The sequence below is a fragment of the Pipistrellus hanaki genome (genome assembly GCF_964339955.1).
Source record: "Pipistrellus hanaki genome assembly, chromosome: 2".
Lineage (NCBI taxonomy): Eukaryota > Metazoa > Chordata > Mammalia > Chiroptera > Vespertilionidae > Pipistrellus > Pipistrellus hanaki.
The window spans coordinates 124340714-124353081 of record NC_140504.1 but is presented as its reverse complement, the minus strand read 5'-3'; the positions used below and the strand labels follow the sequence as shown (position 1 = coordinate 124353081).

Genomic DNA, 12368 nt, shown 5'->3' with positions numbered 1-12368 from the left:
CGAATCTCATACCATGTCCACATAACAAGCTTCAAAACTCAGTGTTCCCTCCTCACGCGCCATTAGAACAGTGAATTTTAATTTAAAAGAAATAAACTGCAAAGACTGGAAAGGGCATGTATTCCCACCCCGAAGCCTACCCAGTGCCTGTGTTTCCTGACTGCCCCTAAGTGGCCACAATGCAGCTGACATGCTAACCCCACATCAATCTGTCCCACCAGTTTGCCCTAAGTCCTAAAGGTAGGGATAAAACAGAACCAGCAACCCAGGACCCACCTAGTAACACACAGAAGCCTATTCCTTGGCCTTGTACTTGTCTCTCGGTGCCAATGTTTAATTGGTGCCAAAGGAAACAAAGGAATGGAAGGAGACATTATTCTGTCACCGCTTTGTCAAACAGAACCAAAATCCGATTCGGCCGGCTCAACACGTGCAGCCTGTCCTGAGGTAGTGCTCACACGGTGCACGTGGGCGAGGGGTCATTTTAATTCACTGCAAGACTAACACAGTGGTAGCTCAAGGCAGAATCCTCCCACATGCAATAAAAACACTTTAACTTCCCAGGTCTTCAAGGCTCTGGTATGGATTTCTGTCTTTGCATCCTTCTCTTCCAAACTCTCACCCAGCTCTGCTGGAAGTGGGTTAATTGCAGCTTCTTCTCTTGGCCCACCACCACCCACCCGACACCTGTGGCTCAGGTCACCCTCAATTCAACCAGAAATTTAACTGTCAAGCTCTCATTTCCCACTAGAGGGAGCCATTGAGTCGAATGCCTCTGCCCACCCCTTCAGAAGGGAGAAGAGCAGGTAGGGAGCTCAAGAGAAAATTGTTAGTTGGGAATAGTCCCCTTGGGTTTTAAAACTGAATTGAAAAGACAAAAGATTCTAAAATAAACAAAGAGAAGGAATGGGACTTCTGGTGTGCAGGCCTCTTGGTTAGAGACAGGGCCCAAAGACCCAGTTTAGAGCAGCAGGACAGACAGCCAGTTAGTCCCCCTCTGGGAGAGAAGCCCTGCTGCTACTGGCAGTCCTAACTCTTCCAGCACCTGCTGACACTGGAGGCAACTTACCCGAGCCACAGATACCACTTGACGTGCAATCGAACCAGCAGCCTGAGCTGATGAGGATACAGTGAGACGTTCAGCAGGCGCACAGCCAAGATGAGCGCCGACCCCTCTAGGAGAGCTCGGGTGCCTGTCACAGCTTTGGGAACAGTCCCAGTTCCTTAGTTTGAACAAAGCTGAACTGCACTGACTGTCACAAGGCCAGGATTCTGCAGCCCTTGCAGATGTTCATGTGAAACCTTCCCTCCGAGGCAGCAACGCCCCCATCTCCCAGCCACACGTGTCCATGGGGCCTCAGTGCCACCATTTGCAGGGGAGGTTCCAGGGTCAGCACAGCCTGACACCCACGTCCCGGCGTACGAACTACTCATATTTCTGCACCAGCAAAATCCTCCTCATGACTCTCCTGGAAAACTAACATTTCATATCCCTCGCTAGGTGTCAGCTCAGCTGTTCTCCATCCTAAAAGTCTGCCTTTTACTGCATTTAAACTGAAGTGTTATTTTAAGGAAACAAAATAGCTTTTGCTCCTGACACCTATGATACATGCAGATTCTTATCCAGAGCCACTGCAGCCAACAACCCCAGGGCTGCTGGATACGCATATGCATCACATGGCAGATGCGTGATTGGTGTGGCCCCTCACACAAAGAGCAGGGCCTGGGGGAAGTGCACACGCATGCTGTCTCAGGCACAGGGCCTGTATGAGGCTAAAGAACCATAAGTAGAATTGTGCCAGGCAAGAGGTGGAGAGTGGGAGGAGGGCAAACTTCTGGTAAAAAGTGTGAGGCATCAGATGATGCCAGAGCAGACGGCACAGTCACTTCTCAGCTGCACCCTCAGCACTGGGCCCTTCCCTCACCACCCGCACCTCACACAGCGTGTGCAGCCTTCTCTTTGGGCCAACATAAAAAGATTAATCCTATTTGAGATTCAAGACCAGAGTACCCTCTGGGCCCCTATCCTATTCAGGTGAAAGAAAAAAGATCAGAGTCTAATCATTTGCATCACGTAGTTACAAAAAAATCTACAATGTGCTTCTATTGACCTTATTTTCACAGTAATTAATTAATGGGATCTGATGGTTTCAAAATTATCCTTTCGTTTCTCAGAATATCCTTATGAGAGCAGGCATGATTGGCTCCAATGAACAATAGGTCCCAGAAAAGCTAACTATCACCACCTCTTAGAGAGGGTCATGGTCAAAGCCAAACTAGAACTGGGAGCCCTGGGCCATCCCATCTGGGCTGATTGGTGGGTGAGCACAGTCAGGAGAGGGGAAGAGACGTTGGGAGGAAACTCCCTGATCCCCTGCGCGCTTACACCCCATCTGCAAAGGCGCCAACGACAACTAAGCAAGCCAGGCTCCCGTACTAGCTCAGATGGCAAGAGTCTGCTCTGTAGGGCGCCCCCAGATCTCTCCTCCAGCTCACTGCCTGTGGAACAGGCCCCCCCGCCCTGTGCATTCCACAGAGCAAGGGGTAGGGTGATCCCAGGGCAAGGGGTACCTCTGCTCTTACCTCCACTGATGCAACTTTCTTGTTTGGTAGCAAAGAGCAGTTAACTACACTAGGGGTTTACTCCATCCAGCCTCATACACAAAAGTGAAAGAGGAAGCATGTGTGTTTATAATTCCATGTGAATATGAAGTTGCATATCCATCCTTCACAAGTCTTCATTCCTGCCCCACGTGGGCCCTCAGCTTCCCTGGGTCCCTTTTTAATTATTCTTTTGCATAAGCAAAACATCTGTGGGAGAGTTCTGCACAAATGCCTATCAGACCATCAACTTTGGAAATTAAATGGAGATAAATCTTTAACTCAAAAAACAAGGGAATGGTGTGCCCTATTCTTTGTGCTGCTCAACCCTCAAAACAGGGCACCCAGAACCTGGGGGACCAATTCCACAATCATGTGCAGTTGTCCTAAGAAAAGAAGAATGTTTAAAATATGTTAGAAACACTTGCTTCATCTCCAGATAACACTGTGAAGGGTGAAGGTATCTAAAGGCTGTGGAAACATCCGTGAGGACGCTTATCCCACCAACTGCAGAGCTGAGCAATATTTACGCTATAGTCAATACATGTGTGTGTACAGGCTCCTAAGTATGGTATGAATTTAGTCACATAAGCGAGAAATATGTCTGCAAGAATGAGCAAAGACCACAAGTAAAGAATACCACCCCACAATGACCATGTTTCAGCCATTCTGCTGCCAGCCAAGACATCTCTTCTGTACACCCAAACCTTGCCCGAACCAATCTTTAAAGCTACAGTCTCCCGTCTATTCTAGGGGAAAATTTAACTGTGTGTGACAAAATTCTCAGTGCAGGCTCATCTCTGATCCTCAGGGCTCCTGACTTTCAAACAGAGTGAGGACAGGAGCAGAGAGAGGGTTAAAGAAATGCCCCTTCATGGGGGTGGACAAGTGAGCCCTTCACCACTGCCTCTGAGCACCCGCCTTTGTCCCCTCATCTCCCTCCCTCCCTCCCTCCCTCCCTCCCCCCTTCCTCCCCTCCCCCCCTCCCCACTTCCTTCCCTCTCTCCCTCCCAGGGCACTAAGATCAGTGTCCAAAGACTGAGCATTGTGACAGCAAAAAGCGGCTAAGCCCTGAGGCCATTCTTTAGTTTCTCCACCAGGACTTGTTTTTCTGATCTGACAGAAATGGGGGCAGTGGGAGCAGGAGAGCAGTGCCCTCTGAGGAGCCTCCGGCAGGACTGAAATGTGCTCAGAAGAATCCATTCCCTCTCTCACCCACCCCGTCACAGTCCCCCACTCGCCCCACCCCCGTCACAGATCCCCACCCCCCCCCCCCTCTCCCACCCCCATCACACACACAGAGCCCCCGGCGCAGGAGCACACGCACATCCTCTGGTCCAGCCGGCACCAACCGGTGGTCGATGGACCACTGCTGGTCTGTGAGGTCTGAAAGGTTGGCGGACCGCTAATCTGGTCAGGTGTCCTGCGGAGAGATGCTGACTTGTCATGTAAAGATGACAGATAAGCAATCCAGCATGGCCTGCAGGCCTGCTTCCGGTTGTAACTCATTCACTCTTGGCCTAACCAGTAATGGTCCCCCAGGACTCCAAGTAGGCCGGCTCAGAGGGGGCTCCCTTCCAATCCATCCTCACACAGGAGACTCAACAGATGGTGGCACCTGGGACAGCAGCACCTGCTGGGGTGAATGCCAGTGCACCACCAGCCCAAAGGGACCGCCCTTCACGGGAGGAGGTGTGAGCGCCACAGACGGCCCCACTTCATCTGAGAGCATCACCTCTGTGCTTTCTGAGCCTCTGAAAGATCATTACTCACATTTCCTTTCAGTTAACTAGGAGGCAGAGCAGTGGCATCTGGCAGGCACCCTCTGGGCCACACACCACGGTCACCTGCGTGGCAGGGCTGGGCTTTACCTGTTTCCGTAAGTCCTGAGCCGACCGATGCAGAGGGGGGTGGTGGTGGTTAGCAGTGGGCCCCTTGGCCGAGGAGCCCGAGGCGGGGGCTGTGGGGGGTTGGTTGGCTGGAGCCGGCTCCCTCCGGCTGTCGGCCCGGTGATCACTGTGCTTGTCCTTGCCGGAAGTGGCCTCCTTGCTCTTGTGTTTTTGAACAGGTTCTTTCTCCCGTGATGACCTGCTGGAACCGTTGAAAACTAGGGAAAAAAAAAAAAAAAAGAAGAATAAAGTCATGACCTGAGCATGCTGCCAGGGAACCTAAACTTCCTGGCCTCAGAAAGAGTAAAAGAGAGAACTTTCCGTACATCAAGTCCTACTACACAACCAAAAGCAGCCCCCATCCCAAGCCCCCCGGTCAGAGCACACCAGCAGCAGAACGCAGAGGCACACTGAAAAATGATAAGCCTATCTTAAGAAATGTTTTGGTTGAAATACTTGCAAACCACATTTTTTTAAAAATCTCTACCAAAGAAATCCAGCAACTCTTAGAATATCAACATCATGCCTTATACACAAAGAGAAATTAAAATGAAGAAACGATCAGCCGTTCCAAGAACAGGAGAAGGTTGTGTGTAAAGGTACAAGGGATCTGGAAAAAGAACACATTCTCAGGTTTAGTGAGTCTGAGGACCTGCCATCCAATGCGTTGGGGATGCAGCTGCTTGACTTGACCTATCAGTGACCACGGAGGAAGGAGAGGGCCCCGGGGCAGGTCCTAACAGCCACCCCTGCTTCCCCTGAGCCAGAAACACTGCTATCGCCGTGAGCGCACTGGGCCGAGGACACTCTGGTTGGGCCCGTTAGATGGATAAAGCCAGCAGGCATGGAGAGGATGAATGCCTTGTCCAGGCCATGCTGTCTTCACTAGCACATGCCCGCTCCCAGCTCTGAATCCTCAATGGCGCTCAGTCAATGCTCAAGGTGTACACTGGATCCCTCCCACTATTGGAGGTCAAAGGGACCAGAGATGCTAGAGTTTCCACAGTCCCCTCCGAGGATGCGGCTGTCATTTTCTCTGCTGTACAGCCGGGACATGCACTCGTCAGGCCCAGGTGCTCGACAGGAATCCCCCATAGGGCTCTCTCCCCTCACTCCATCCCAGCAGGCGGAGGAAGAAGACCAACCTGGGCCCCAACTGCTCTGACATACAAGCGCTCCAGGCAGAGTCATGCTAGAAAGTGACAGGAAACCCCTTTAGCTTTATTTATTTTTTTTGAAATATATTTTATTGATTTCAGAGAGGAAGGGAGAGGGGGTGAGAATCAGAGCCAGGCTGTCTGCACGCACCCTATGGGTATTTCAAGCCTGCAACCGGGCATGTGCCCTTGACTGAAATCGAACCCAGAACACCCTTCAGTATGCAGGACGACACTCTATCCACTGAGCCAAACCAGCGAGGGCTAGCTGTCACTTTTAGAAGGCTCCTGGTGAAAGGTGCCTTGCCCTCCTCCAGGCAGGACTCACTACCTGACCACTGACCAGGCAGCTGTGAGGAGAACCTTTCCTGCAGCGGGGGAAGCAGAAGTCAAAGTCCCGGCTCCTGCCTGCCCTGGAGGAGCTCGCACACACCCCTGCTCCTCAGAGGCTGCTCCCCAGCCTGCACCCACACCTCCTTCCTCACATGCTCCTTCACTGTGCACCTCCATTTTAAGTGTCCTTCAAATTACATGTATGCCTTATATAGGTTGCAAATATCACCCTCTTATTGTCATATGGTTTTCTATCTCTTGTGCTAAATCTGCTAGCCCACTTTTTAAAGTTTCTTTCTTTGCCTTTATGCCTAGAAAGCCCTTCCATATTTTCAAATGGTAAAATATTCCTCCAAGGTTCCTCCTAATTCTTTTTGGACTCAATTGGCTAGACTTACTTCTGCAGCCCAGTTGTCATCACTCTGTATATGGCACACCACGGATTTACATTCCCACATCTGGACTGCATGGGACTGGCCCCAGCGACCAGAAGTTCAGCGCTGAAGTAAAGACCATGCCACATCAAACATGGCCTGTCAGCCTGGGTGTGTGAGGTTCTGCAGGATGCTCTCAGTCACAGACAAAATGGAAGCTTTAATGGCTGGCATTTCTTCTAAGTGCAGGGAACTGCCCACTGTCAGAGAGCATCAGTCTTACCCATGCTGGCAGTATCTGTGCTTGCTTTCAAGACAAATTAAAGGCAACATCTGTAAGAAGTCATACTTCAATGTGATTAAAAATCAAGCCAAAGAACATGAATTTAGGCAATTCTTGACTGTTCACCAATTTTCTACAGCAGTGAGCACAACTCCTTTATTGAACATGGCACAAGAGGTTGTTTTTTAATCTCAAATATTCCACACTTTTCTGTGCTTTGTTACTGCCACTGGGGTGTGCATCAAGGTGCAGCCTGCCAAGATACATATGAAAAAATACCCAAAGTTACTGATCATCAGGGAGATGCAAATTAAAACAACAATGTGGTACCACCTCACACCTATCAGAATGGCTACCATCAACAAATCAACAAATGACAAGTGCCTAAGAGGATGTGGAGAAAAAGGAACCCTTGTGCACTGCTGGTGGGAATGCAGACTGGTGCATCCACTGTGGAGAACAGTATGAAATTTCCTCAAAAAACTAAATATAGAACTGCCATTTGACCCAGTGATCCCACTTCTAGGAATACATCCCAAGAATCCAGAAACACCATCAGAAAGAAGGTATGTATGTACTCCTATGTTCACAGCAGCGCCATCCATAATAGCTAACTGAGATCTGGAAACAGCCCACATGCCCATCAGTAGATGAGCGGGTAAAAAAAGTTATGTTACCTTTATACCATGTGAAAACTGCAGCAGTAAAAAAGACAGCATGGAGGGGCCTGGAGAGTATCATGCTAAGTGAAATAAGTCAGTCAGAAAAAGACAAGTGTCACATAACCTCACACATATGTGTAACCTAATAAAATAAAGTTATGAATGGAATGGATCAAGAGATGTGGAAGCATGGAACAGAGTGTGGAACCTCAGAGGGAAGGTAGGGGAGGATGGGTGGGTGGGAGGTACTCAACCAAAGAGCTTGTATGCATATTTGTATAACCCATGGACATGGACAATTAGGTGGTGAAAGCCTGGGACAGGGGGGTGGGAACAGGCTGGAGTGGGCTAATGGGGAAAAATAGGGGGGGAACATAAGTAATATTTTCTACAATAAAAAAAAAATTTAAAGGTGCAGCCTGTTATGAAATAAGTGCCAGCTCCATAATGACTTACTTTGTTTAGATTTAAAAAAAAAAGTTCTATGGGTTTGTTAACATTTCAAGACAATGTATGAGCAGTTAAATCCCCAGCGCTGCTGCTGAACAACTGGGCAAGTTACTTACGCCCTCAGTTTTCTCATCTGTGGCCTGGGATAACAGGTGCCGCTATGCGGGGAGCCCCTAGCATAATGTCTGGGGCTTGGCAGGCACTTAACATTTGGGGGAATTTATTACTGGGTATTTGAAGGACTGTCTCAGGTTACTACCTCATTAGATTGGGACAGGCTCCCCTCCTGCGCCGCCCCCCCTCTCCCCCACACACACACACAGTATAGAGAAGGGCTTCAATACAGACAGATGGCAGACTGAGCAGGCCCTTCACCACCTCCTCAGGGAACACAGCGGCCACCCGCTGCCTCCTGATATCCATTCCATGGGAGAAAGAGGCACTGCTCATGCCCCGCCCAAGCAAGGAAAAAACGCAATGTTAAAAACACCCCACAAAGCTACCAGGTTAATGAGTGGCTTACATATTGGGGGATCCCAGAGTCGCTTTCAAGAGAACCCCTAGGTCAAAACTGTTTTGATAATTACCCTACAACATATTTGCCTTTGACACTGTGTTGATAATTTCAATGATGGTGATGGCTAAAGATGGATTAGCTATCAGGGAAATGCAAATCAAAAGCACGTGCTAAGAAGCCTGGCCAGGTAATTCACTTGGGGAGAGTGTCGTCCCCATATGCAAGGTTGTGGGTTCAATCCTTGGTCAGGGCACATGCAAGAATCAACTAATGAGTGCAAAAATAAGTGGAACAACAAAACGGTGTTTTTCTCTTCATCCCTTTATCTCTTAAACCAATTAAAAAAGCGCATGAGCCAAGACAGTTTGGCTCAATGGATAGAGCGTCGGCTTGGGGACTGAAGGGTCCCGGGTTCGATTCCAGTCAAGGGCATGTACCTTGGTTGCGGGCATATCCCCGGTAGGGGGTGTGCAAGAGGCAGCTGATCGATGACTCTCTCTCATCGATGTTTCTAGCTCTCTCTCCCTCTCCCTTTCTCTCTGTACAAAATCAATAAAATATATTTACAAAAAAAAAAAAAAAAGCGCATGAGATTCCTCTCCACACCCACCAGGGTGGCTATACTCAGAAAGATGAATGATGAGGATGTGGAGAAACTGTAACCCTCATACACTGCTGGTGGGAATGTAAGTTACTGGGGCCACACTGGAAAACGGGCTGGGGAGTCCCAAAAGATGGATGAATCTGGAACTTAGAGAAACAAATGGGATATTATCCCTCCATAAAAAGGATTCAAATATGATGCATGCCATGGCACAGACCAATCTTAGAGTCACTACACTCAGTGAAAGAAGCCAATGACAAAAGCCACATATCACACGATTAGATTCACATCTAATAACCAGAACAGACCAATACATAGAGACAGAAAGTAGACTGGTGGCTGCCAGGGACTGGTAGGTTTGGGAAAAATGGGGTTACTGCTGATACTTACAAGATTTTTCAGGGAGAAGGTGCTAAACAATGTTTCAAAGTTAATCATGTTAAGGGTTGCACAACTTTGTCACTACTATACTAAAACCTCCTGAATTATACACTTTTAAATTTTATGATGATGTGAATTACAGCTCAGTAAAACATTTTTCTTTTCCTTTTTTTTTTTTTTTTTTTTAACAATAAAAGGTGGGAAAAATGATGCTGTAAATACAGATCAGTGCAGTAGCCCCAAACTATTCCAATAATTATAGTCCTCTTCACAGCAGGTTAACAACAAACAAAGCCAGTGTCTTGTAAGGATGAGGGTAAGCAGTACAGAGTGTTAATGGTATTAAATCTTGACCCTTAAGGACACATATTTGTGTGATAAGATGAGAACTACAAATAAAGCACTTCTCCTGCGTACCAAAACAGGACAACTGTTTCCACGGAAAAGCACTTTCAAGACTGTTTAAGTTGCAAACTAGATACTTTTTTCATGGCATGCTATTTTTTATTTGAAAGAACTACAAATATAGTTATTTGTCAGCCATTTACTAAAAAAATGAATAAAATAAGCTTGTCAAGGAAAATAATTAAGTTATTGCTACCAATAACAGAACGCACAATTTCAAGCAAAAAAAAAAATTACAATTTTGAGAAACCTATACCTACCCACCATAAGTCTGACAGCCTCCAGCTCTTAAGGCCTTTCTGATATCACGGGCTATGGGGCTCTTTAATCCCACACGTGAAAGGTGCCAACAATTAGAACAGGTGCAAACTCAGTGAACCATCATGTTCAAATGATCAATAGCTGACATAACAAAAGCGTGCACAGTAAGAGATCCATTCAAAGTAGAAGGCAACTGATGAAAAGTCCCTGATACAGGTTCCCGTTCCTGTAACAACTGACCTTAACGAAACTAGCACTGGTTGAGTATGGGTGGGATGTCAAAGAATAAAATAATCTACAAAGGCCACTTATCTGTCTGAGACTAATTTTCTTCACATATGTTGACCAAAAATGAATACTATGAGATTGAATGCAAAAGTAAGTAAAAGTTTACTTAAATGTCTTCTACTGATACAGGTATTTAAAGAGACATAAAAATGTAACACAATGCAACTCTCCTCACCTATCATTTCTTAGCTTTAGAATCTAATTATTTTTCATAAAAATGTTATTTGTGTTATCTGTGTTAACATCATAACCTCATACACTGTGTATTAGTAAATGGGTCTGTGAGGTCCGAAAGGCTGGCGGACCGCTAATCTGGTCAGGTGTCCTGCGGAGAGATGCTGACTTGTCATGTAAAGATGACAGATAAGCAATCCAGCACGGCCTACAGGCCTGCTTCTGGTTGTAACACATCCACTCTTGGCCTAACCAGTAATGGTCCCCCAGGACTCCAAATAGGCTGGCTCAGAGGGGACTTGTATGTATGCATGTAAGCATTACCAATGAACACAGTCACTAGGGGGTAAGGGCATTTGCTGAGGGGTAGGAGTGGCTTGCCAGGACGAGGGCAGTAAGGGTAGATGGCAGCGGGATCAATGATAACTGATGGAGACGGAGACGGAGACATGACTGTGAGTAGTAAACACACAATTCAGTGTACATATGACGTGTTGTGGAATTGTGCACCTGAAACCTGTATAATTATATTAACCAGTGTCACCCCAATAAATTCAATAGAAAGGAAAAAATAAATAAATTTTAAAAATAAAAATAAAAGCCTTTTTTTTGGGGGGGGGCGGGGGGAAGGGCGGGGGGGGGTCCCAAAAAGCCTGAAACTGCTGGGCTGGATTACCTTTCCCAAGGTTGGCCACACTGTGGTTCCCAGAGGCCAACCTTGGGACAACACCTGCCACATACCCAAAGCTCAGGCTCTGAGATAAACTTCCGAAATCTGAATCTGCAGAAATCATTTGCTAATATTTGGCCGTGGATCTGTTGCCTACCTGAGCCTTAGTTTCTCCACTTACTATCTCCCTCACAGGGTTGCTCTGAGGAGTCTGTGAGAAGATGCTTATCTAGGAAGAGGAGTTAGCAGGGCAGGAATCAGCGCTGGCTAAGTCATAGCTTGCTAGGATCACCACACTGCTTCCAAAGGTGTCAACGTCAGAGGTGTAGCAGGGCATAGGCACAGAACAGTGCTCCAGTCCTATACCCTCCTTCCCGAAGGAACAAAGGACAAGGCCAGCTGCAAGCTGAGACATCATGGGAATTTATTAAGTGGCATTGGTTAGCCAGCAATATCTTTCTGAGATCTGGGGAAGAGAAAAAACAAAAACCCAGGTCCTTCCTCAGCACTTGAAACAAAATGCACAAGTCTGGTTCTATTCTAATGCCTTGAGGAGCTTGGCCACCACCAGTGCTGCATCAACTCCGCAGGATAAGGTTCTAGAAGCCAAGCCTGCAAATCAAGAGACAGTGCTGAGGGCACCTTGATGACAGACAGAAAGGAGAAACCAGAGGGGACAGGAAGACATGAGTCATTAACTTCACACACAAAACTGGCTGCTCTATGAACCACAGTACTGTATTCTACGAAAGACTATTTTGATCAGATAAATAGAAAAACACAAACATTTAAAACCGAATAAAATAATTTTGATTTTAATTTAAACAGTGAGATAGTTTTCAAATGACTCTACTTTCTTTAACCATCTTATCTTGCTATTTTATAGAAGTGATATAATGGCAAACACAGCCAAATGGCAAACACAGCCAAAGTCAAATCATGTATTAAATGGGAAGAAAGGCGGAGGGAGGTCTGGGCAAAGATGATACAGCCAGAGAAAAGGTATATTTTGTCCTCAACAGCTCATTAATTTTAAGTGTCGTGGGAATCTGCCAGTTTTACCCCTCCAAGTAATTATCTTTTGTCTTCATTTGTAAGATGCTTCAGAAAGAGAGAGAAGAGGAAACAACAAACAGAAAATGTTCGCTTTCACTGGGAAGACTAAACCTGGACCATACGAGACGGGAAGACCGAGAAAGTTAGATGGATAGAAGTCCTAGGCGCATTGTCCCCAATTAAAAGGAATAATTGGACTCCTTTCTTTAAGAGAAAGGGGAAAAGCATTTATCACAGTAAACCATATTAGGAAACTAAAATAT

General features: G+C 46.8%; 1 protein-coding gene across 4 annotated transcripts in view; it reads right to left on the bottom strand.

The window, feature by feature from the left end:
- JARID2 (jumonji and AT-rich interaction domain containing 2) overlaps nt 1-12368 on the bottom strand; it is a 282451-nt gene that overhangs the window by 25558 nt on the left and 244525 nt on the right. For all 4 annotated transcript variants that reach the window (XM_084872717.1, XM_084872716.1, XM_084872715.1 and 1 more), the window contains one exon: nt 4473-4708. In XM_084872717.1, the coding sequence (XP_084728843.1) occupies nt 4473-4708 (236 nt within the window). The remainder of the gene's footprint in view (nt 1-4472; nt 4709-12368) is intronic.